Source organism: Odocoileus virginianus, chromosome 6 (assembly GCF_023699985.2).
Source record: "Odocoileus virginianus isolate 20LAN1187 ecotype Illinois chromosome 6, Ovbor_1.2, whole genome shotgun sequence".
Lineage (NCBI taxonomy): Eukaryota > Metazoa > Chordata > Mammalia > Artiodactyla > Cervidae > Odocoileus > Odocoileus virginianus.
The window spans coordinates 3,050,629-3,077,328 of NC_069679.1; the positions used below are offsets into that span (position 1 = coordinate 3,050,629).

General features: G+C 39.6%; 1 protein-coding gene across 4 annotated transcripts in view; it reads left to right on the plus strand.

Annotated features, from left to right (window-relative positions):
- The window catches only part of SCAMP1 (secretory carrier membrane protein 1), a 149,872-nt gene that overhangs the window by 43,787 nt on the left and 79,385 nt on the right, over positions 1-26,700 (plus strand). For all 4 annotated transcript variants that reach the window (XM_070468580.1, XM_020902675.2, XM_070468581.1 and 1 more), the window contains 3 exons: positions 19,829-19,927; positions 20,906-21,014; positions 25,827-25,955. In XM_070468580.1, coding sequence (XP_070324681.1) covers positions 19,829-19,927; positions 20,906-21,014; positions 25,827-25,955 — 337 coding nt within the window. The remainder of the gene's footprint in view (positions 1-19,828; positions 19,928-20,905; positions 21,015-25,826; positions 25,956-26,700) is intronic.

Genomic DNA, 26,700 nt, shown 5'->3' on the forward strand with positions numbered 1-26,700 from the left:
TGAGTGTACTTATAGAAATGTTATTGGCTCACGGATGGAAGAGAAAGAGCTGGAAAAAGCAAGGAGAAATTTTCTTGAGTAAATGTTTCAAACACTGGAAAGAAACCAAGAAAATGAGCATTATTTGTTTTATGCATGATAAGGACAGCTTGTAGACCTCTCATGCCTTAAAGGGATCTTATATACTCATTTATTTAATAATGAAACACCTTTGGAATTTCTGATGCAAAGAGCTCACTGTATAACAGAAAAGCCTCTCCACAATTGTATTTCTATGATCATCGTAATGTTCTTAATTCTATTGTCTGAAAATATGTCTTCCTATAATTTTTATTTGCTGGTCCTGGTTGTGTTCTCCAAAGCCACATGAATAGGCAAATGTAGTTGTGTAATTTGTGTTAAAATACAAAATAAAAACCATATAAATTATAAGAGAATTATAACTTTTACAAAGATATAAGAAATGTAATTTATTCTTAACATGTGGAATTTCATCCTTCATGGGAGAAGGGTATATGGCCTTGCTCTGGCCAGAGTGCTGCACCCAACATCACTCTCCTATTCTCCTGACTTCTCTAAAGTTTTTTCTTTCTCTCCATCTTTGGACCTACTGCACTTTTCTCAATACTTCAGGTTTTCCTAGAGGCTTGCTGCAGCAGTGACACAGTTTCGGGATAGTCAGGAGAACAGGTTAGCATGTCCAGGTGCACTAAGAGTATTTTTTTTTTCTTACAGATAGGTTGACTTTCCTTCTGTATCTTCAGTTTTTTTTTTTTTTTTTTTTTTTGGTATCTTCAGTTTTGATGAGTGCAAAAGGAAGATGATGTCCTCAGAAGTGTCCAGTGAGGCAGAAAGATGCTACTTTCTGCATCTCAAATATTCATTCTGGTACTAGTTTTCCTGTTCCTAGAAATAGGGGTTCATTTAGTGAGGGTCTGTTGGTAGTGTCAGGTTGGTTTATTTCTCTCCTTTGGTTCTTGTCTCATTGCAACAAAAATTTGGAAGGACAGACTAAAAGGTTTTAAAACAACAGACAAGTTACAGCTCAGTTAGCTCAAGCAGACAGATCTTTTATTAAACAGACAACTGCCAAGACATGGAAGGAGGCATTTGGTTTCCCTTTTTTCATACTTCCTGTCTCCTTTTGGTTGTGCCCTATGCAAAATAGGACTTGTACGCACCACCAATCAAGAAAGGGAATGCAAATGGGCATGCACTCAAGGCCGATTGACAGTTCCAAGTTATATAACAATAGGCTCTGTTGTGCATGTCTTCTTCTAATTCAGTCTGTTATAAGCAGATGTATATATGTATAGAATATTTATGAACCTTAATAGGCTCCTAGTTGCCTAAGGTCACTTGAGGAAGCCCCATGTGGTTAGTTTGTATCCACTGTGTGTTATCCTGGGCAGAGTCTGGGTTTAGAGATCAGCTTGCCCCCCTTTCCCTAGGCCATCCCTCATTGCTCATCCCAAACTTCCTACATAACAGTAGAAGGTCTTTTAATATTTATAACTGTTTATTATTTCACCTTGGTTCTCAAAAGCTAATTTCAGTGGATTTAGAGGTTGATATTGACAGTTACTTTCTCTCATCAATTTGGCACCTTCTCCCTAGGCTATTGAGAAATAGCTCAGTCTTACTGGCATTCCTTTGTGCAGGTATTGTGTCTTTCTTGCTTTTTTTCCCCTCCTCCTTCCAGGTTTATTGAGATACAATTGACATATGGCTTCCCTGGTGGCTCAGTCGATAAAAGAGTCCGCCTGCAATGCGAGAGACCTGAGTTCAATCCCAGGGTGGGAAGATCCATTGGAGGAGGAAATGGCAACCCACTCCAGTGTTCTTGCCTGGAGATTCCCACGGACAGAGGATCCTGGTGGGCTAGATTCCATGGGGTCACAAAGACTTGGACATGACTGCATGACTGTTTGTTTCGTTTTGACATATGACCCTGAACAGCATAATCTGACTTGTAGGAGTCCCCTGGTGGTCCAGTGGTTAGGACTCTGCACTTCCAATGCAGGGCTCAGTCCCTAGTTGCGGAACCAAGATCCTGCATGTGGTGCAGCCAAAAAAAAAAAAAGATATATCATGCAGTGATTAACACATCAAATTTAGTAAGCATTCATCTCATATAGATACCAAATGAAAGAAATAGAAAAAAAATTTTTTTTCTTATGATGAGAAGTCTTGGGATTTACTCTCCTAACAACTTTCAAGTATAGCCTATAGCAGTGTTAATTATGTTTATCATGTTGTACATAACATCCCTTGAACTTATTTATACTGGAAGTTTGTACCTTTAAACTACTTTTATCTAGTTCCTCACCACTTCCCATTACTGGCAACCACAAATCTGATCTCTTTTTCTATGAGTTTGTCTGTTTTTGAAATAGAATGGACCTGCACTACTTTAGTTCCTGTTATACAGTGTAATGGTTCAGTGTTAAATGTTCACCACAATAGGTCTAGTTAACCTCCGTCACCACACGAAGTTACTGCATAGTTCTTGACTGACCGCCCCGCTCTCTACGTTTTATACCCTGACCCCTGTTCTTTGTACCTGGCATGTCATGCCTGTTAGTCTCCCTGACCTGTTTCTGTCTTCCCCCCTCCTCTCCTGTTCTCCGTGTTTATGAGTCTGTTTCGATTTTATTTTGTGTGTGCACTTGTTTTGTTCCTGAGATCCCACATGCGAGTGAGCTCACACAGTATTCATCTTTCTCTGGCTGGCTTGTTTCACTTAGCACGACAGCCTGTCCATGTCACAGATGGCAAGATTCATTCCTTTTGATGAGCAAGTAATATCCCATGGTTTTTATGTACCACATTTTCTTTATCCATTCATCTGTTGATGTTTCTGGGCCTCATGGTGAACTTGTCTGTGTCCCAAGGCAGCTGGCCTGCTGGTGGCCAGGTCCAGGTGCTGACGCTGATCAGCTGGAGAGAGGATTCTAAAATGGTGCCTGTCAGCACCAGTGTCCTCGTGATAGGATGATGCAGTGGGCTCCCCCAAATGGCTGCCACCAGCATGTGTATCCCCAGAGTGGGTCCCAGTTGCCTCTCCTTTTGATAGCTTATGGTGAACGATGTTGGATTCATGATCTCTGAAGAAGATTTAGCTTCGGGACCAGAGACCAGGCTTGAATCCTCAGAGCTCTTGTGTGGTAGAAGTTTTATTACAGTGGGAAAGGACAGAGAAACTTCTGACGTAGACATCAGAATGGGGACAGAGAATGCCCGCACTCCAGTCTTTATCACGGCCTTGTATACTTTTACCAGACCCACTCCCACAACATACTGTCTTAAGATTAGTCAGAAGGTTCTTGTTAAGAAGGAGAAACATGTCTTTGAGCAAGATACATTGTTGTTATACAGTCATTGGTACAGAACTTAAGGGAAAACATACCCTTGCAAGATGAGTTGTTTTTTTTTGTAATCATTAGCTCTGGGCTTAAAGAAAAGTAACAAAACATTTTAGAAAAAAAAGTTTGTCTTTTTCTCCTCCTCAAGAGCCCCAGAGCCATTTCTCCTTCTCAGGGGCCTTCTTATCAACCAGCCTAAGAATTAACTGTCGGCTTTCAGATTACTGTTCTGCCCTGGGTCTTGGAGCAGGTGACGTTTTGTGTGAGAGGAGTCCCTGCTGCAGCCCCCTGCCTCTCCTGAAGCCAGCCCTGCTGGCCCTGACCGTTCTTGGGGCTTGTCCTCCCAGGGCAGGACCCCCGAGGTGTGGCACCAGAGGTGGGGCTTGGTCACCTCACTCCCTGGGAGGAGCCTCTGCAGCTGTGATTGTCCTGTCTGTGGGCTGCCTACACAGGGCTGTGGGTCTTGACTGTACCACAACTCCGCCCCTTCTTACATGTTTTCTTGTGATTCCATCTTTGTATCTCCAGCTGAAGAAGATCTTCTCTGTTAGCCTTCAGGGCATTTCTTAAAGAACTGGTTTGTAAATAGTTGTCATTTTGGTGATGCTCGTAGGAGGAGGTGAGCTGAAGATGTTCCTCCTCTCATCTTGGTCACACCCCCTTTCTTTTTGTGGTTTTAAGGTCTCTTGGGATTTCTAGTGTGTCTGGCTCCTAACTTTTAAGAAATCTGGTATAGGATTTGGAGTCTGGAGTCCAGGTATTAGTGTCCTCACGTTTCCTTTGAACACTAATTCTCCCTCATTCTCTCTGTTTGCTTCCAGTGGATCTCTCTAATCACACCTTCCCACTCTCTTCTTATTTCTCCTAATGGCCCGCGTCTCCCTGCTGCATCCTGTGCAGTTTCTTTGGGCCCAGTCCCGCTTCCCTAATAGCCGCTTCAGCTCTGTGCACTCTGCTGTTCCATTTCTGCCTGTCAGACTTACAATTCTAATTATTATAGTTTTCATTTCTGTAAGTTCCATTTGTATTATTCCAGTATTTCTGGTCTTTTTAGTTTGTGGATCTGTGGATCTTTGCTTATGATGACTCCTTCTGTATTTAAATCAGGAGTCAAAGTTACTTGGAGGTTGAGCTGTGAAAATTCTTTGAAGCTTAGTTCTACAGTATGTTCCTCTACTTTCGCCAGATACTTGCAACCTGGGTTATCTTGAAATGAAAATTTCAACTTGGAATATTTTGTCTGTAGTGTGAAACCTGGCCCCAAGTCTTCAGTGTGGTAGGTTTAGGATTACTAGTTCTTGAGGAAAATTTTTATTTTAATTTTTTCCTTTCCTGTCCAGAGTCAAGGGCAAGAGAGGCAAGTATTCATACTGTTTCTTTTTGTGAAGCTGCTCTTTTGCTTATCCACTGAGAATGTTGGTTTTTTAGAAGTTCTGGCTTTATGCAGTGATCTCGGATTGATTTTTACTTTGTATGGACTCCCAAGCTTTGCCTCTAGTTTATTGAATTCTGGTGATTTTGTTAATGAGATGACATCAAGGCTCTTCTTTGTTTGGATTCACAGTTTTACTTACTTTTTGGCCTCTCAGGATTTCCTGTTAGCTTAGTCATGTATTTACAATATTATTTAAGTGAAATTTGATTCAGAATTTTTGTTGTTCCTGTTCAGTCACTCAGTCGTGTCCAACTCTTTGCAACCCCATGGACTGCAGCACGCCAGTCTTCCCCGTCTTTCACTATCTCCTGAAGTTTGCTCAGATTCATGTCCATTGAGTTGATGATACCATCCAACCATCTCATTCTCTGTCACCCCCTTCTCCTGGTCTCAGTCTTTCCCAGCTTCAGGGTCTTTTCCAATTAGTTGGTTCTTCAGATCAGGTGGCCAAATTATTGGAGCTTCAGCTTTAGTATCAGTCCTTCATCAGTTGAATATTCAGGGTTGATTTCCTTTAGGATTGACTGGTTTGATCTCCTTGCAGCCCAAAAAACTCCCACATCTTCTCCAGCACCACAATTCAAAAGCATCAATACTTTGGTGCTCAGTATTCTTTATGGTCCAGCTTTCACATCTGTACATCACTACTGGAAAAACCATAGTTTTGACTATACAGACGTTTGTTGGCAAAATGATCAATCTGCTTTTTAATATGCTGTCTAGGTTTGTCATAGCTTTTCTTTCAAGGAGCAAGCATCTTTTAATTTCATGGCTGTAATCACCATCCTCAGTGATTTTGGAGCCCTGTTTCCATTTTTTTCCCCATCTGTTTGCCATGAAGTGATGGGACTGGATGCCATCTTAGTTTTTGGAATGTTGAGGTTTTTTAAAAAAAATTTATTTTAGTTGGAGGCTAATTACTTTACAATATTGTGGTGGTTTTTGCCATACATTCACATGAATCAGCCGTGGGTGTATATGTGTTCCCCATCCTGACCCGCCCTCCCACCTCCCTCCCCACCCCATCCCTCTGGGTTATCCCAGTGCACCAGCCCTGAGCACCTTGCCTCATGCATCGAACCTGGACTGGCGATCTGTTTCACATATGATAATACACATGTTTCAGTGCTATTCTCTCAAATCATCCCACCCTCGCCTTTTCCCACAGAGTCCGAAAGTCTGTTCTTTACATCTGTGTCTCTTTTGCTGTCTCGCATATAGGGTCATCGTTACCATCTTTCTAAATTCCATATATATGCGTCGATATACTGTATTGGTATTTTTCTTTCTGACTTAATTCGCTCTGTATAATAGGCTTCAGTTTCATCCACCTCATTAGAACTGATTCAAATGCATTCTTTTTAATAGCTGAGTAATATTCCATTGTGTATACGTACCACAGCTTCCTTATCCATTTGTCTGCTGATGGGCATCTAGGCATTCCATGTCCTGGCTATTGTAAACAGTGCTGTGATGACATAGGGGTACACGTGTCTCTTTCAATTCTGGTAGCCTCAGTGTGTATGCCCAGGAGTGGGATTGCTGGGTCATATGGCAGTTCTGTTTCCAGTTTTTTAAGAAATCTCCACACTGTTCTCCATAGCGGCTGTACTAGTTTGCATTCCCACCAACAGTATAAGAGGGTTCCCTTTTCTCCACACACTCTCCTGCATTTATTGCTTGTAGACTTTTGGATAGCAGCCATCCTGACTGGCATGTAAAGGTACCTCGTTGTGGTTTTGATTTGCATTTCTCTGATAATGAGTGATGTTGGGCATCTTTTCATGTGTTTGTTAGCCATCTGTATGTCTTCTTTGGAGAAATGTCTAGTTCTTTGGCCCATTTTTTGATTGGGTCATTTATTTTTCTGGAATTGAGCTGCAGGAGTTGCTTCTATGTTTTTGAGATTAAATCTTGGTCAGTTGCTTCATTTGCTATTTTTTTCTCCCATTCTGAAGGCTGTCTTTTCACCTTGATTATAGTTTCCTTCGTTGTGCAAAAGCTTTTAAGTTTAATTAGGTCCCATTTATTTTTGCTTTTATTTCCATTACTCTGGGAGGTAGGTCATAGAGGATCCTGCTGTGATTTACGTCAGAGAGTGTTTTGCCTATGTTCTCCTCTAGGAGTTTTATAGTTTCTGTTCTTACATTTAGATCTTTAATCCATTTTGAGTTTATTTTTGTGTATGGTGTTAGAAAGTGTTCTAGTTTCATTCTTTTACAAGTGGTTGGCCAGTTTTCCCAGCACCACTTGTTAAAGAGTTTGTCTTTTCTCCACTGTATATTCTTGCCTCCTTTGTCAAGGATAAGGTATCCATAGGTGCGTGAATTTATCTCTGAGCTTTCTATTTTGTTCCATTGATCTGTGTTTCTGTCTTTGTGCCAGTACCATACTGTCTTGATGACTGTTGCTTTGTAGTATAGCTGGAATTTTGAGTTTCAAGCCAGCTTTTTCACTCTCCTCTTTCACCTTCATCGAGAGGCTTTTTAGTTCCTCTTTGCTTTCTGTCATAAGGGTGTTGTTATCTGCATATCTGAAGTTATTGATATTTCTTCTGGGAATCTTGATTCCAGCTTGTGATTCATCCAGCCTGGCATTTCTCATGATGTACTCTGCATATAAGTTAAATAAGCAGCGTGGCAATATGCAGTCCTGACGCACTCCTTTCTCAATTTTGAACAGTATTTTTAGGTAGTTCAAATCAGAGGTGTCTCTACAAATGTGTGATCTGCTGTGTTGCTGTAAATGAAAGTGTTGAGTGGATTGTTTTATTTTTCTTTTTATTCGTATGTGCAGATGTGAAAAGTTGGAAAAGAATATGGAGCCATTATCAGAGCATGTTGTTAATAATGACAAGGGCTATACTCTGCTTGAGGTGGCTAATCATGCATATTGTGGCTGATGGAAATACTGGTTCCAGAGCTGGGCAGAGATTTAGCTAGCATTGACAAATTTGAAGAAATTATTGGGATACTATCAGGTTAATGTCAGTGTTATTAGAGATTTGTGCTTCTCCACCATTTCTCATCATTGCTATACCCTCAGCAACTATTACCTCAGATATATAAAATACTAGCTCTAAACTAGCCTTCATTCTTACCTACTAATTCATTATACTTAATACTTCATTTGTTACTTAAATCAGTAAAGAATTTATACTGTAGTTTCATGAGATATCACCTCACACCTGTCAGAATGGCACTCGTCAAAAAGTCTACAAACAATAAATGCTGGGGAGGATATGGAGAAAAGGGAACACTCTTGCATTGCTGGTGGGAATGTAAATAGATACAGCCACTATGGAAGACGGTATGGAGATTCCTTAAGAAGCTGGGAATAAAACCACCATATGACCCAGCAATTCCACTCCTAGCCATATACCCTGAGGAAACCAAAATTGAAAGAGACACATGTATCCCATTGCTCATTGCAGCACTATTTACAATAGCTAGAACATGGAAGCAACCTAGATGTCCATTGACAAATGAATGGATGAAGAAATTGTGATATATATATACAATGGAATATTACTCAGCCATAAAAGGGACACATTTGAGTCAGTTTTAATGAAGTGGATGAACCTAGAACCTATTATACAGAGTGAAGTGAGTCAGAAAGAGAAAGATAAATAGCGTATTCTAATGCATATATATGGAATCTAGAAAAATGGCACTGAAGAATTTATTTACAGGACCGCAATGGAGAAACAGACACAGAGAATATACTTATGGACATGGGGAGAGGGGAGGAGAGGATGAGATGTATGGAAAGAGTAACATGGAAGCTTACATCACCATATGTAAAATAGACAGCCAACGGGAATTTGCTGTATGGCTCAGGAAACTCAAACAGGAGCTCTGCATCAACGTAGGAGAGTGGAGTGGGGAGGGAGATGGGAGGGAGGTTCGAAAGGGAGGGGACATATGTATACCTATGGCTGATTCATGTTGAGGTTTGACAGAAAACAGCAAAATTCTGTAAAGCAATTATTCTTCAATAAAAAATAATTTTTAAAAAAGAATTTATACTGTAGTTTCACTAGGGTGAATTCTTGAATAATTTCTTGTGTGATTTTTCTGAATTGTACTGCAAAACTAACTTTGCCAGGCATTTTACTTGGTCACTGTTTTGTTGTTGATACTCATTAAACCAAGAGGGGATACTTCAGGGGTCTGATTTTCTAGTTGGAGAACAGTTAGGGTTGGTCAGGGTCAGGTTTTCTGCCTATTAATGTGAGATATTGGAGTCAGGGAATAGGCAATTGGAATAGAGAGTACAGTTCTTTTGGCAATAAAAATTATAATGGAGATAAAAAATTACAAGAAAAAAACTTTAAATTCCAGTAGCCAGAAATAATCACTGTTAACATACTGATGCATTTTAAAATAAGAAATTGAGATTATACTGTATATGCAGTTTTATAACTTCTGTGTAGAAGCTTTTCTCATTTCATTTTTCTTTCAGAATTTTTAAATAGCTTCATAATATACTCTCCTATGAATGGATCATAATTTATCAATTTATCTGTATTTTATCTATTATTGGACATTTGGGTATATTTCTGACTTCTTTGCTTTTATAAATAATGCTGTAGGGAACATTCTGACATACACATATTTGTGTATATCTTGTGTTATTTCTGTATGCTGTTTTTCAGGAGTAGCTTATGGGTCATAGGGTATAAATACTTCAGTGGCTCTTAAACATAATGTCAGATTGTCTCCAGGATTATTTTATGAGCTAGTTTATATTCCCAATATCAGTGTGTGAGAAATATCCATTTTATCACATCTTTTCCAAAACATTTTGATAGTCTTATGGTAATGATTGTGTAAAAAATGTTAGGTGAAATTTGCATTTCTTTGATTACTGATGAGGTTGACATTTTGAATATATTTATTTTCTCTTTGTCTTTCTTTTGTGTAAGCTGCCTGGTTAAGGGTTTTTAAAATGCATTTCCCCCCATAACATGTTCTTCTATTTCTTACTGATATGTACATAATGAAAAATATAAACTAATTTTCTATATTTATTATTTAGAACTTGTGTTAAACTCATCTGTGCAATGCTTTATATCATCGGAGCTCTAAATTTTTATGTTGTCAGGTGTATTTTCTTTTCATTGTGATTTCTCATGAATCTTTACCCTATGGCTTTTCTCCAAGCAAAGGTCAGGTAGTCATCTATATTCTATGTACTTGTACTATTTCTAGTATCTTTATAGTTTCTTTTTTCCTTTTTTCACTGAACTTTAATCCATTTGGAATTTATTCTGGTAGGATATGGATCTGATTTTTTTTCTCCCAAGCATTTAAATAATGATCCTAGCACCATTTATCAGTATCTTTTCTTTTCCCAATGATTTGAAAAGCTTCTTGATCATATGCTTTAATTTTTATAGCATCACTGTGTATACACTGTAATTACAAAGTTTGGTACTTCAGGTACATAGGAATGGTATGTCATTGTTTTATTTCTTGATTACTAGTGAGGTTAAACCATTGGTTCATAGTTTTAGTGGCCATTCCTGTTTTCTTTTCTTTGTATTGTCTGTTTGTCTATTTTGCCTATTTTTCTGTTAGTAGTTTGTATCTTTATGGATTTGTAGCAGTTCTTCTGGTATTCTGAGCAGCAGGTTTTTTTGGTGAAGTCTGTTGTAACCAGTTTTTCCCAGTTTGTGATTGACTTTTCACCTTGTTACTATATTTCAGTATAGTTGAATTTATTAATATTAACTTTATGGTTTATGTATTTGCTAACCTTATTCTTTGTCTAAAAGCTGAAGAATTGATGCTTTTGAACTGTGGTGTTGGAGAAGACTCTTGAGAGTCCCTTGGACTACAAAGGTAATCAAACCAGTTAATCCTAAAGGAACTCAGTCCTGAACGTTCATTGGAAGAACTGATGCTGAAGCTCCAATACTTTGGCCACTGATTTGAAGAGCCAATTCGTTAGAAAAGACCTGATGTGAAAGATTGGAGGCAGGAGGAGAAGGGGATGACAGAGAACGAGATGGTTGGGTGGCATCCCTGGCTCAACGGACATGAGTTTGAGCAAGCTCTGGGAGATAGTGAAGGACAAGGAAGCCTGGCGTGCTGCAGTCCATGGGGTTGCAAAGAGTTGGACATGATTGAGCTGCTGAACAACTACCACCTTAATTTTATAAATACTTATTGATCATTTACTGTGTTCCAGGCTGCTTTACTCACTTTCAATACATCATAGACAGGATACACCAAGATTTCTATAGCTTATATATTTGAGAAGCTCTTATGTGCTTTGAATTCATGAAAATATTCAGGTATATTTTTTTGCTTCTTGTTGTTCATTTGCTAAGTCTTATCTGACTCTTTGTGACCCCATGGACTGCAGCGTTCCAGGATTCCTTGTCCCTTACCATCTCCCAGAGTTTGCCCAAGTTTATGTCGATTGTATTGGTGATGCCATCCAACCATCTCAACCTTTGTTGTCCCCTTCTCCTTCTGCCCTCAGTCTTCTCCAGCATCAGGGTCTTTTCCAGTGAGTTGGCTGTTCACATCAGGTGGCCAAAGTATTAGAGCTTCAGCTTCAGCATCAGTCCTTCCAATGAGTATTCAGGGTTGATTACCTTCAGGATTTACTGGTTTGATCTCCTTGCTTTCCAAGGAGCTCTCAAGAGTCTTCTCCAGCACTGCAGTTCAAAAGCATCAGTTCTTTGGCTCTCTGCCTTCTTTATGGTACAGCTCTGACAACTATATGTGACTACTGGAAAGACCATATAGCCTTGACTATATGGACCTTTGTTGGAAAAGTGATGTCTTTAACACAGTGTTCAGCTTTTCATAGCTTTCCTGCCAAGAAGCAGTTGTCTTCTAATTTCATGGCTGCAGTCACCATCTGCAGTGGTTTTAGAGCCCAAGAAGAGGAAATCTGTCACTGCTTCCACCTTTTCCCCTTCTATTTTCCATGAAGTGAAGGGACTGGATGCCATGATCTTAGTTTTTTTAATATTGAGTTTTAAGCCAGCCTTTTGACTCTCCTCCCTCTATCTCATTGAGAGGTTCTTTAGTTCCTCTTCACTTTATACCATTAGAGTGGTATCATCTGCATATCTGAGGTTGTTGGTATTTCTCCCAGCAGTCTTGATTCCAGCTTGTAACTCATCCATCCTGGCACTTCTTATGATACGCTTTGCCTGTAAGTTCAATAAGCAGGGTGACCATAAGCAACCTTGTCATACTCCTTTCTCAATCCTGAACCAGTCAGTTGTTCCATACAGGGTTCTAACTGTTTCATCTTGACCCAAATGCAGGTTTCTCAGAAGACAGGTAAGATGGTCTGGTATTCCCATCTCTCTTAACTACAGTGTGTTATGATCCACATATTCAAAGGCTTTAGCGAAGTCAATGAAACAGAGGTAGATGTTTTTCTGGAATTCCCTTGCTTTGTCTGTGATCCAGCAAATGTTGGCAATTTGATCTGTTTCCTCTGCCTTTTCAGTGCCCAGCTTGGATGTCTGGAAGTTCTCGGTTCAAATAGTGCTGAAGCCCAGCATGCAGAATTTTGAGCATAACCTTACTAGTGTGGGACATGGGTGCAGTTGTCCTGTGGTTTGAACAGTCTTTCATACTGCCCTTCTTGGGAACTGGGATGAGGATTGACCTTTTTTACTCCTGTGGCCACTGCTAGGTTTTCCAAATTTGCTGGCACTTTGGATATTGAGTGTAGCACTTGAATGCATCATCTTTTAAAATTTTAAATAGCTCTGCTGGAATTCCATCACAGCCTCCACTAACTTTATTGACAGCAGTGCTTCCTAAGGCCCACTTGACTTCATTAATGTCTGGCTCTGGGTAAGTGACCACACCGATGTTGTTATCTGGGTCATTTAAGATTTTTTTTGTACTGTTCTTCTGTGTATTCTTTCCATCTCTTGATCTCTTCTATTAGGTCTTTATCATTTCTGTCCTTTATTATGTCCATCTTTGAATGAAATGTTCCTTTGATATTTCTAGTTTTCTTGAAGAGATCTTTGCTCTTTTTCCCTTCTGTGGTTTTCATCTGTTTCTTTGCATTGTTTATTGAAGAAGGCCTTCTTGTCTGTCCTTGCTATTCTCTGGAACTTAGTTGGGTCTACCTTTACCTTTCTGCCTTGCTTTTCACTTCTCTCTTCAGCTATTTGTAAAGCCTCCTCAGACAACAATTTTGCCTTCTTGCTTTTGTTTTTCTTTGGGATGATTTTGCTCACTGCCTCCTGTACAATATTACGGATCTCTGCCCATAGTTCTTCAGGCACTCTGTTTACGAGATCTAGTCCCTTGAATCTCTCTGTCACCTCTGCTGTATATTCAGAGGGGATTTGATTTAAGTTGTGCCTGGCTGGCCTTGTGGTTTTCCCCACTCTCTTTAAGCCTGAATTTTGCTATGAGAAGCTGATGGTCTGAGCTGCAGTCAGCTCCAGCTCTGTTTTTGCTCTCTGTAGAACAGCTTCTCCATCTTTGGCTACAAAGAACGTAGTCAGTCTGATTTTGGTGTTAACTATTTGACGATGTTCATATGTAAAGTCGTTTCTTTTGTTGAAAAAGGGTGTTTGCTATGACCAGTGCATTCTCCTGGCAGAATTCTATTAGCTTTTATGCTGCTTCATTTTGTACCCCAAGGCCAAACTTTCCTGTTACTCCAGGTATCTCTTGACTTCCTGCTTTGGCATTCCAGTCCCCTGTAATGAAAAGGACATATTTTTCTTTTAGTGTTAGTTCTAGGAGGTTTTTGAGGTCTTCATAGAACTGATCAACTTCAGCATCTTCAGCATCAGTGGTTGGGGCATAGGCTTGAATTACTGTGATATTGAATGGTTTGCCTTGGAAATGAACTGAGATCATTCTGTTGTTTTTGAGACTGCATCCAAGTACTGCATTTCGAACTCTTATTGACTGTGATGGCTACTACATTTCTTCTAAGGGATTCTTGCCCACAGTAGTAGATATAATGGTCATCTGATTTAAATTCACCCATTCCCATCCATTTTGGATCACTGATTCCTAGGATGTCAATGTTTACTCTTGCCATCTCCTGTTTGACCATGTCCAGTTTGCCTTGATTCTTGGACCTAACATTCCACGTTCCTATGCAACACTGGATTTTACTTTCATCACCAGACACATCTGCAGCTGAGCATCATCTTCACTTTGGCCCAGCTGCTTCATTCTGGAGCTGTTAGTAGTTGTCCTCCCCTCTTACCCCGTAGCATATTGGACACATTCCGACCTGGGGGATTCATCTTTTGGTGTTACATCTTTTTGCCTTTTATACAGCTCATCGGGTTCTCATGGCAAGTATACTGGGGTGGTTTGCCATTCCCTCAAAGTGTTTAAATTTTGTTTTTTCACCTTTATGTAATTGACCCACATGGAATTTATTTTTTATTTTTTATTAGTTGGAGACTAATTACTTTACAATATTGTAGTGGTTTTTGTCATACATTGACATGAATCAGCCATGGATATACATGTAAGAATTTATTTTTGTATGTGATTGTTGTTCAGTTGCTCAGTCATGTCTGACTCTTGGTGACCCCATGGACTGCAGCATGCCAGACTTCCCTGTCTTTCACCATTTCGCAGAGCTTGCTCAAACTCATGTCCATTGACTCAGTGATGCCATCCAACCATGTCATCCTCTGTCATCCCCTTCTCCTCATGCCTTCGATCTTTCCCAGCATCAGGGTCTTTTCTAATGAGTCGGCTCTTCTCATCAGGTGGCCAGAGTATTGGAGCTTCAGCATCAGTCCTTCCAATGAATATTCAGGATTGATTTCCTTTAGGACTGACTGGTTGGATCTCCTTGCAGTCCAAGGGACTCTCAAGAGTCTTCTCCAGCACCACAGTTCAAAAGCATCAATTCTTCTGTGCTCAGCCTTCTTCATGGTCCAACTCTCACATCCTTACTTGACTATGGAAAAAATCATGGCTTTGACTAGATGAACCTTTGTCAGCAAAGTCTCTGCTTTTTATGTATTTGTATGTGATATCAAGTAGGAAATCTAGTTTAATTATTCCATCTGGTTAGCCAGTTATCTCAGCTTCAGTTATTGACTAATACATTATTTCTGCACTGTTTTGTGGTATGACTTCTATTAGGTATCAAATTTTACAGGATTTATCTCTGTTTCCCTGCTGTATATTGGTGTTTTCTATGTCTTTGGCATCTGTACCACACTGTTTATTACCATATTGAGTCTTTTTCTTTAAAAAAAATTATTTTTGTTGCACTGAATCTTCATTGCTGCTCATGGGCTTTGTCTAGTTGGCAAGTGGCAGCTGTTCTGGATTTTCATTTTGGAGGCTTTTTTGTTGAGGAGCATGGGCTCTAGGGCACACAGGCTTCAGTGGTTGCGGTGCACAGGCTTAGTTGCCATGTGACATGTGGGATCCTTCTGGACCTAGAATCGAGCCCGTGTCCCTCAAAACAGCAGGAGGATTCTCAACCATTGGATCACCAGGGATGTCTCTATGTTAAGTCTTTTTAAAAAATTTATTTATTTTTAATTGAAGGATAGTTGCTTTATAAGATTGTGTTGGTTTCTGCTGTACATCAACATGAATCAGCCACAGACATACATATTTGAACCTCCCTCTCAGCTCCCACCCCATCCCACCCTCTAGATTATCACAGAGCACTGGTGTGAGTTCCCTGAACATACAGCAAATTCCCAGTGGCTGTCTGTTTTACATATTGTAGTGTATATGTTTCCATGATACTCTTCATTCGTCCCACTCCCTCCTTCCACCCTGCCTCCTGCCCGTGTCCACAAGTCTGTTCTCTGTGTCTGCGTCTCCATTGCTGCCATACAAATGAGTTCATCAGCACCATCTTTTTAGATTCCATATATATGCATTAATATATGATATTTGTTTTTCTGACTTACTTCACTCTGTATAATAGGCTCTAGGTTCATCCACCTCATTAGAACTGACTCAGATGCATTCCTTCTTTTGGTTGAATAGTAGTCCTTTGTATATCTGTTCCACAGCTTCCTTATCCATTCATCTGTGGTGGACATCAGATTGCTTCCGTGTCCTAGCTGTTGTGAATAGTGTTGTTGTAAACATTGGGATACATGTGTCTTTGATATGTGCCTGGTAGTAGGATTGTTGGGTCATATGGTAGTTTTAGTCTTACTTTTTTAAGGACTCTCCATAGTGGCTGTATCAGTTACATTCCCACAAGTGCAAGAGAGTTCCCTTTTCTCCACATGCTCTCCAGCATTTATTGTTCATAGATTTTTTTTTTTTTTTGATGATGGCCATTCTGACTGATGTGAGGTGATATCTCATTGTAGTTTTGATTTGCATTTCACTAATGATGAGTGATTTTAGCATCTTTTCATGTGTTTATTAGCCATCTCTTTGTCTTCTTTGGAGAAATGTTTGTTTAGGTCTTCTGCCCACTTTTCAATTGGGCTGTTTGTTTCTGGTATTGAGCTGCATGAGCTGCTTGTATATTTTGGAGATTAATCCTTTGTCAATTATTTCATTTGCTATTATTTTCTTCCATTCTGAGGGTTGTCTTTTCACTTTGTTTGTAGTTTCCTTTCCCATGCAAAAAGTTTCAAGTTGAATTAGGTCTCCCTTGTTAATTTTTTTTCCATTATGTAGTAATTTTTCCATTGCGTAGTAGAGGATCTTGCTGTGATTTATGTCATAGAATGTTCTGCCTATGTTTTCCTCTAAGAGTTGATAGTTTGTGGTCTTAGATTTAAATCTTTAATACATTTTGAATTTGTGTATGTTGTTAGGAAATAGTCTAATTTCATTCTTTTACACATAGCTGACCAATTTTCCTAGTACTACTTATTGAAGAAACTGTCTTTTTGCCTTTGTATCTTCTTGCCTCTTTTGTCAAGGATAAGGTGCCCATAAGTGTGTGGGTTTATCTTTGGGCTTTCTATCTTGTTGCATAGGTGTATATTTCTGTTTTTTGTGCCTGTACCATACTGTCTTGATGACTGTAGCTTTGTAGTATAGTCTAAAGTCAGGAAGATTGATTCCTCCAGCTCCATTCTTCTTTCTCAAGATTGCTTTGGCTCTTCGGGGGTCTCTTGTGTTTCCATACAAACTGTGAAGTTTTTTGTTCTAGCTCTGTGAAAAATGCCTTTGTTAATTTGATAGCAATTGCATTGAGTTTGTAGATTGCTTTTGGTAGTCTGTTCATTTTCACAATATTGATTCTTCCAACCCAGGAACATGGAATATCTCTCCATCTGTTTATGTTGTCTTTGATTTCTTTCATCAGTGTCTTATCATTTTTTTGTATACAGCTCTTGTCTCCTTAAATAGGTTTATTCCCAAGTACTTTGCTCTTTTTGTTGCAATGGTAAATGGGATGGATTCCTTAATTTTTGATGCTTTGAAACTGTGGTGCTGGAGAAGACTCTGGAGAGTCCCTTGGACAGCAAGGAGATCAAACCAGTCATTCCTAAAGGAAACCAACACTGAAGCTCATTGGAAGGACTGATGCTGACCCTGAAGCTCCAAGGAATACTTTGGTTATGTCATGTGAAGAGCCAACTCATTGGAAAAGACCCTAATGCTGGGAAAGACTGAGTGCTGGAGGAGAATGGGGCTATAGAGGATGACATAGGTGGATGGCATCATTGACTCAATGAACATGAGTTTGAGCAAACCTTGGGAGGTAGTGAAGGCATGCTGTTCTTGATGGGGTTGCAAAGAGTCAGATACAACTTAGCATCTGCACAACAGCCGCATGTGGGTCATCCACAGGAGTTTGCCCCTGTGGCTGCCCTGGAGGACTTGGGTCTGCCCCGGTGAGTACCAGGTATGGAGGTGGCCCGACTGCTTGGATAGCAGGGACCCTGTTAGTGCCAAGTACAGAGGGGATCTGGCAGCCACAGGCACAGGAGATGTGGGACTCTTAGGACTTTTTCTGGCCTCTGGAAACTCTGGCCCAGTAAGGGTTGAGCATGGAGGTGGCACAGCTGCTTGGATTGTGGGGAGTCTGGCAGTGCCAAGTGTGTGGGGACACCAGCAGACCTAGGTGCAGGAACTATGGCACTAGTAGAGTCTTTTTCTAGCCTCTGGTGTTCAGAGGTCCTTCTCTATTGCTTACTGTGTCAGACACTTGAAGGGCCACCCTCTCTGGGGTCTTTATTGGTCAGCTGCTTGTGCTGGAATATGGGGAGAGAGAAGCTATAGTGATGGCTCCACCCCCTGTGCATGACTCAGAAGTATTGCCTTGACTTCATCATTGCCTTACTTTCTTCCAAAGGCATTCACCACAGCAGTCTTCTCCCTCATGTCCCCTTGGGCCATGTCCTTGCAGTCAACAGTAAGACTTTGCCCTGAGATTGCTCTCTAACCCATAAACTCCTGCTCTCAGCCACCGTGCATTCCAGGGGACTTCTGTCCCTTTCCAGGGTATGTAGGGCTGTGGCAAGGATTGGCTTTGTGGATCTCACTCCACTCAGACTGTCACAGGATAGCTGCTGTACTCTCCAACGGCCTCAAATGCTACCCCTCTGTCCCAAGCACTTGCTCCAATGTGTCAATCTGACCCCTGCTCCAGTTCCCCCACCCCTTGGGTGTAGGTCCAGTCCTGTTCACTCTCCTCTTTTTCCCTTCCTTCCTTCATTCTCCTGAGTTTTGCTTGGATTTAAATTCCTTTCTGGTAGTCAGGGGCTTCTGCCAGCTCTCAGCTGGTGTTCTGCAAGATCTTCTGTACCTGAATGTGTTTTCTTGATGCATCCATGGAGAAAGATGTACTCCATGTCCACCTACCCTGCTGCTATCTTGTCTCCTCTCTATATTAAGTCTTGCTATTGTAGGTTTGCCTACCTTCATCATCTTCAGAATTGTTTGACCTATTCTTAGCTCTTGACATTTCCATAGGAATTTTAGAGTCAGATGTACTCCATTTATATCTTTGGTTGTGTCTGGCTTCCTTTTCAGGGCTGCTGTTTGCTGTGTCAGAGTAAAATCAAGCTGCATGGGTAGTGTCTTTGAGTTTAATAGTTCTTCTGATCATTGAACTTCTCTCTGCAGCTGCTTGCTGGTATGTTTTCTTTTCTTTTTTTTCTTCTTCTCTTTCTCTTTCTTCTTGTCCTCTTTTTCTTGTGGCTATTTTAAAGAATATCTACAGTTATTTTTTGACTGAAAAAAAGTAGTATAGTGAGAAGAGAAGGCAAGTAATAGAGAATGTATAAAGCAAAAGGTACAAATCTCTTTGATAGGTTGCTGGGACATTCTAGATATTTTTCTGGACATATATAACTGTTCATAAAATTGGACATATACAACTGTTTTCATAAAAGAAAAAAATTAGTCATATGCAAGCTGGTCTGTAGTTGGCTTTATTTCATTTAGTATTTAAAGGGCGTCCTGTAGAGCTAACACATTCCTTTTGATGACTGCATTGTATGTACATATAGTAATTTAACCAATTCCCTACTTGTAGACATCTACCTACTTTTTGAAGTTGCAGCTGTTTTCACATACTGTTGATCCTCATTGGCAGAGTGGAGCTGTGCAGTTTATTTTCCATCTCCCTAATGTCTTCCCTTTTATTCTTTTCAAGGAGTATTACTGGTGTTCTGCCAAGACTGTTCCTATTTACTTTTTAGGGTCACTGGCATATAACTTTGTTAGATGGAAAGAGTGGACAGTTAACCTAGTGAACCATTAACCTTGGTATAAATTCTTCAGTTTGGTGCTATCTGTATTTTACTAAAAAGACATAACTTGCAGGTTTTTTTGTTTTCATTTTGTTTTTAATGAACAGTGTTCTGGAGGAGAGTGCCAATGGTGTAGTGCTGGAAGTAGCAGCCAAACTGAAGAGTTAAGAAATGAACAAGTCTGAGAAAATGGAGGTGAAACTCTTAAAGTAGAGCTCATTGCCACACACTTGATTATGAGAAGTTAGGAGAGGAAGTGAGGCAGTTCTTGGAATTTTGGTTTTTATTGATATACTTTTTGAAAGAAGTTGAAGTTAGGTTTCTATGTTATGTAATTTGCTCTTTTCTTAATCTTCCTAGCCTCCACCAGGTAATGTGAAAATGCCTAATGTACCCAGTACACAGCCAGCAATAATGAAACCAACAGAGGAGCATCCAGCTTATACACAGATTGCAAAGGTTAGTTCATGTTACATGTGTAAGTTCATATGGAAAACTGCAATATCAATAACATTTGCTTTCAGAGCAAACTACTTCTTTATATAGTATTCCTTATTACTTAATTTTATTGGAGTATAGTTGATTTATCCTTCTTGTTTAATTTTTAACTCACTTTTGAAGCTGGGTTAGTAGTTTCTCAGCCCTATAATACTCATACCTCATTTTCAAAGTATTGATTTGCTTTGCTCCATTATTAGCAGTTATTGAATTCCTGTCATCTTGGTATATAACTTGTATAGTGAAATTTTTATTGCTTTTGGTCTCACTTTTTAATACACAATTCCATTATAGTAACAATGATAAGATCAGATAGATATTATTGGAAGAGAGTTAGGCTGGCTAAGCAAAGTATATTGGTAGGAAATAGAAGGTGGCAAAAAATACCAAGAAGAAAGGAGATGAATAAGATGCCTGGTATTACATAAAGGCAGATGGAGTTATAAACCCAAATTTCTTAACCATATCTTTCTTTTACCTTATTATCTTGTAAAATATAAGGTATTATACAGTATTCTTGCACTGGGAACCTTAGGTACCATTTAATCCAATTCATAAGAGCTAATTTAATTGCCCTTTTCTCCATTTGTCTCTTTTCCTCAACTGTTCTCGTCTCTGCCCCTCATTCTCATTTAGCCACGGTTCCCCTTAATTTCATTTTCCCAATTACCTTAGGATTTTAACTACTCTCACTGAGAGAATTTTTTCTTGTCTTAGTGGGCCCAACATTCCTATTGAGGGTTTTCATAACCAGAAGGCCAAAATGGGCCAAATAGTTCCATAATACTCTCTGAAACTGTAATCTTCAGTGAATTCCTATACTGTGGAATAGTAGTTGAATTAAGTTTCTAGCATAGTAGAGAAGTAGGAGTATAGTAGAAGCAGAAATATTACTGTACTTTCTACTTCTGACAACCTGTTCCCTTATTTTCTGTGTAGGAACATGCCTTGGCCCAAGCTGAACTTCTTAAGCGCCAGGAAGAACTAGAAAGAAAAGCAGCAGAGTTAGATCGTCGAGAACGAGAAATGCAAAACCTCAGTCAACATGGTAGTATCCAAAGATGTTTGAAATAAAAATAACTTAGCCTCTTTAAAACAGGCCTGCATCAGCTCTAGGTCATCTGGTTTAGAGATAAAACTCCACCCTGTTATTCTGTCAAGGAGATCAGACATGGCAGATTTCCTGCTTGATACTCTGTAGTTCTCTGATCTTGGCTGATTTGCAGTGTTTTAATAGATTAGAACAGTGTTTGACTCCACAAGTGAATGAAAATATGGTTTTACTTTATTGTAAATCAGGAGCCTTTCATTCTACACTTGGACCTTCAGCTGGGTCTGCTGAAGCTTTGTGAGTACATTGGAGTATACCCTATGTTTGACTGCATTTAGCTGTTAACTTCTGGTTTATTCAGACCAATTTCAAGTTAATCTGCCCATATCCTCACAAGTATATCTATATATGTCAAACCAAGTTTAAAAAAATAACACCTATGGTAACTCTAGGAAGCCTGGGTATTTTGATGGTGCCAAATAAGTAACTTCCTGGTGGTTCAGTGGTAAAGGATCCGTGTGCCAATGCAGGAGATGTGGATTTGATTCCTGGGTCAGGAAGATCCCCTGGAGAAGAAAATGGCAACCCACTCCAGTATTATTGCCTGGAAAATCCCATGGACAGAGGAGCCTGGTGGGCTACAGTTCATCAGGTCTCAAATGAGTCAGACACAACTTAGCAGACACAACAACAACAAAGAAATAAGTAAGAGGTGAATTAACTATTTGATGTGAAATCCATACAGGCTGTGACTGCCAAAGATCAGTCAGTTCAAAGGAATAGCTTAGGGAGAGCTAGAAATTCTCTGGATACGAAGGGATGAGAGAGCTAGGCAAAGTACTATGAATATGTCTGGATAGTTATGGCATGACAGTGTTAGGAGAGAGATGATATACTGCCTGTTTTTTTTTTTTAATCTTAGAATATATAAGTCTAAGGCCTCATGTCATATCTTTTTGCTTTTTCATACTAAAAAAGCTATGACAGGGAACCCTCTTACACTGTTGGTGGAAGTGCAAATTAGTACAGCTGCTATGGAAAACAGTGTGGAGATTTCTTAAAAAGCTGGAAATAGAACTGCCATATGACCCAGCAATCCCACTTCTGGGCATACACACCGAGGAAACCAGATCTGAAAGAGACACGTGCACCCCAATGTTCATCGCAGCACTGTTTATAATAGCCAGGACATGGAAGCAACCTAGATGCCCATCAGCAGACGAATGGATGAGGAAGCTGTGGTACATATACACCATGGAATATTACTCAGCCATTAAAAAGAATTCATTTGAATCAGTTCTAATGAGATGGATGAAACTGGAGCCCATTATACAGAGCGAAGTAAGCCAGAAAGATAAAGACCATTACAGTATACTAACACATATATATGGAATTTAGAAAGATGGTAACGATAACCCTATATGCAAAACAGAAAAAGAGACTCAGATGTATAGAACAGACTTTTGGACTCTGTGGGAGAAGGGGAGGGTGGGATGTTTCAAGAGAACAGCATTGAAAGATGTATATTATCTAGGGTGAAACAGATCACCAGCCCAGGTTGGATGCATGAGACAAGTGCTCGGGCCTGGTGCACTGGGAAGACCCAGAGGGATCGGGTGGAGAGGGAGGTGGGAGGGGGGACTGGGATGGGGAATACATGTAAATCCATGGCTAATTCATTTCAATGTATGACAAAAACCACTGCAATGTTGTAAAGTAATTAGCCTCCAACTAATAAAAATAAATGGAAATAAAAAAGCTATGACAATTAAAAAGCAGAGACATTACTTTGCCAACATTACTAGTCAAAGCTATGGTTTTTCCAGTAGTCGTGCATGGATGTGAGAGTTGGACTATAAAGAAGGCTGAACACTGAAGAATTGATGCTTTTAAACTGTGGAGACTCTTGAGAATCCCTTGGATTGCAAGGAGATCCAACCAGTTAATCCTAAAGGAAATCAACCCTGAATATTCCTTGGAAGGACTGATGCTAAAGCTCGATACACCTGATGTGAAGAGCTGTCTCTTTAGAAAAGACCCTGATGCTGGGAAAGATGGAAGGCAGCAGAAGGGGACGACAGAGGACGAGATGGTTGGATGGCATCACTGACTCAATGGACATGAGTTTGAACAAGATCTGGGAGATGGCGAAGGACAGTGAAGCCTGGCATGCCACAGCCCATGGAGTTGCAGAGTTGGACATGACTGAGCGACTGATTAACAACAAGGGCGTCATGAGGACACATTTATCCTGGGCCATTTCTTGCTTGTAGCATCAGAGATAGCATCTGTGAAAGGAGGAACTAAAAGTTTAATTGATATCAGTGTTTCTGAAATTCATGTAACAAAAATCTGTCCTGTTCCCTTAACTTTGACTAATACAAATTGCTTCTATGAGAGATGTTTTAGTAAACAAAATAGTAATGAAGTGTGAGAAGTTAAGGGACTTGCTGTATGTTATACATTTAAGTACTTTTCATCTGTCAACTCATTTCATCCTCAGTACAATTATGGGAAGGGTGGTAAGTTGTTCTCACTTTTCAAGTGTAGAAGCAGACTCTTCAGGAAGTTGAATAATTTGTTCAATGTCTCCTAGACAGTAGATGTGTAGGTGCTTCTAGTTTCAGAGCCTCTGTTCTTTACTACTGTTCTCAGCTTCCCAAGTAGTATGAGACTTGTATGAGAGATGTGTGAACTATATAAAGTTTGAAAGGAGTGATAAAACAGTGGAGACATGTTGGGAAGAATCAGAAATAGAGGATGCTTTTTTTCCACTATGGAAATTTTCCCGATCTGTGAAAAAGGTAATGATGCTGTGAAAGTGCTGCGCTCAATATGCCAGCAAATTTGGAAAACTCAGCAGTGGCTATAAGACTGGAAAAGGTCAGTTTTCATTCCAGTCCCAAAGAAAGGCAATGCCAAAGAATGCTCAATGGCACTCATCTCACAAGCTAGTAAAGTAATGCTCAAAATTCTCCAAGCCAGGCTTCAGCAATACATGAACCGTGAACTTCCAGATGTTCAAGCTGGTTTTAGAAAAGGCAGAGGAACCAGAGATCAAATTGCCAACATCTGCTGGATCAACGAAAAAGCAAGTTAGTTAGTTAAGTCGCTCAGTCGTGTCTGACTCTTTGCGACCCCGTGGACTGTAGCCCACCAGGCTCCTCCATCCATGGGATTCTCCAGGCAAGAAAAAGCAAGAGAGTTCAGAAAAACATCTATTTCTGCTTTATTGACTATGCCAAAGCCTTTGACTGTGTGGATCACAATAAACTGTGGAAAATTCTTAAAGAGATGGGAATACCAGACCATCTGACCTGTCTCTTGGGAAACCTATATGCAGGTCAGGAAGCAACAGTTAGAACTGGACATGGAAGAACAGACTGGTTCCAAATAGGAAAAGGAGTACGTCAATGCTGTACATTGTCACCCTGCTTATTTAACTTAGCAGAGTACATCATGAGAAACGCTGGGCTGGATGAAGCACAAGCTGGAATCAAGATTGCTGGGAGAAATATCAACAACCTCAGATACGCAGATGACACCACCCTTATGACAGAAAGTGAAGAGGAACTAAAAAGCCTCTTGATGAAAGTGAAGGAGGAGAGTGAAAAAGTTGGCTTAAAGCTCAACATTTAGAAAACTAAGATCATGGCATCTGGTCCCATCACTTCATGGGAAATAGATGGGGAAACAGTGGAAACAGTGTCAGACTATTTTTTTGGGCTGCAAAATCACTGCAGATGCTGATTGCAGCCATGAAATTAAAAGATGCTTACTCCTTGGAAGGAAAGTTATGACCAACCTAGGCAGCATATTAAAAAGCAGAGACATTACTTTGCCAACAAAGGTCCATCTAGTCAAGGCTATGGATTTTCCAGTAGTCATGTATGGATGTGAGAGTTGGACTGTGAAGAAAGCTGAGCGCTGAAGAATTGATGTTTTTGAACTGTGGTGTTGAAGACTCTTGAGAGTCCCTTGGACAGCAAGGAGATCCAACCAGTCCATCCTAAAGGAGATCAGTCCTGGGTGTTCATTGGAAGGACTGATAGTGAAGCTGAAACGAAGAGTTGACTCAATTGAAAAGACCCTGATGCTGGGAAGAATTGGGGGCAGGAGGAGAAGGGGACGACAGAGGATGAGATGACTGGATGGCATTACCAACTCGATGGACATGGCTTTGGGTAGACTCTGGGAGGTAGTTATGGACAGGGAGGCCTGGCGTGCTGTGATTCTTGGGGTCGCAAAGAGTCATACACGACTGAGTGACTGAACTATGAAAAAGTATGTAAAATCTAATTTATGAAAGTGTGGGATATGATATGTAAAATGAGAAAGCAGAAGAAAACTCAAAAGTTGAAAAGCAGATTTTGCCTCTCTGTGGGTTAGGAATTATATTTAAAGATCGTAGATACTGAGGAGGAAATGGTAGAGACTTAAAATCTGCATGGGTTTCATGTGAGAGCCAGAGTCTTAGGACTTTGAAATAAGTCTCTTTTTAGGGAAGAGTCACAGCATATGTCCCTATGCCCTTTTTTTCTTTTCTTGTTTCAACTTACATAAGTGGTATGACACTGGAAAATTATTTTACCATCTAATTGATATTCTGGAAAAAATTTTAAAAATAGAAAGCTTGGTTTTTCAGAGTTGTAGGAATGTAGATTTTACAGTGTTATATTTTTAAACTCCTATTAAAAGAATAGATAATATTCTTTATTATGAAACAAATAATTACATGCAAAAAGAATAGCAATATTTGTACTTATATTTGTACTTATATAAATAACTTCTTTTTTTTTTTATTTGCAGGCAGAAAAAACAATTGGCCACCTCTTCCTGACAATTTCCCTGTGGGCCCTTGTTTTTATCAGGATTTTTCTGTAGATATCCCTGTAGAATTCCAAAAAACAGTAAAGATTATGTACTACTTATGGATGTGTGAGTATAGAATAAATATAAATTATATATTTGTTTGAAAGTGTTTATATTTTATTGTCAAAAATCTACTATTAAAAAACTCATATATTAAGGTAGCATCATTAATTGGTCCTTTCCTATAGATATTTTAAATTTGAGTGACACATATGTTTAGTTACTTCAAAATTGTGCACTATGTGGTGGTCTAAGTTCTTATCTAAGGAAGGTCTATATACTGAGAACTGGCAGTCTTTTCAGGAAGGGACTTCCCTATCATATGGTGGAATTTTGCAATGATCCTTTTTCTCTGAAAACTCTTATCTAGGTAATAATCCTTTAAAATAATTATTCATAGTATTTTATGCAAATGAAAGCTGTAAAGCATTATGACTATCTTATAAAAGGGCATAAAATTTTGAAATACTATAAATTATTTCACTTTGAGCATTGTTTACTGTTCACTTTCAGGTGGAGAGGAACACTTTTATTATTGAAAGTGCTGAATTAATACAGGATATTTCATTAAATAGCACATTAGGACATACATTTTAGGCTGTGATGTTCACAATACTTTGGATATAACTACAGCACATGGAATATTAAAACTAAATGTCAAGCTGTTACCAGTTTTTGTATGTACACAGAATCCCCACTTACTGTTTGATTTTTATTCCAAACGGCAGTCTCAGCCCCATTTAACCTCGTTGAGTTGGTAGGAGAGGTAGCTGCGTGGCTTCTTGCCTGCACCACTGCTGAGTTAATGAAT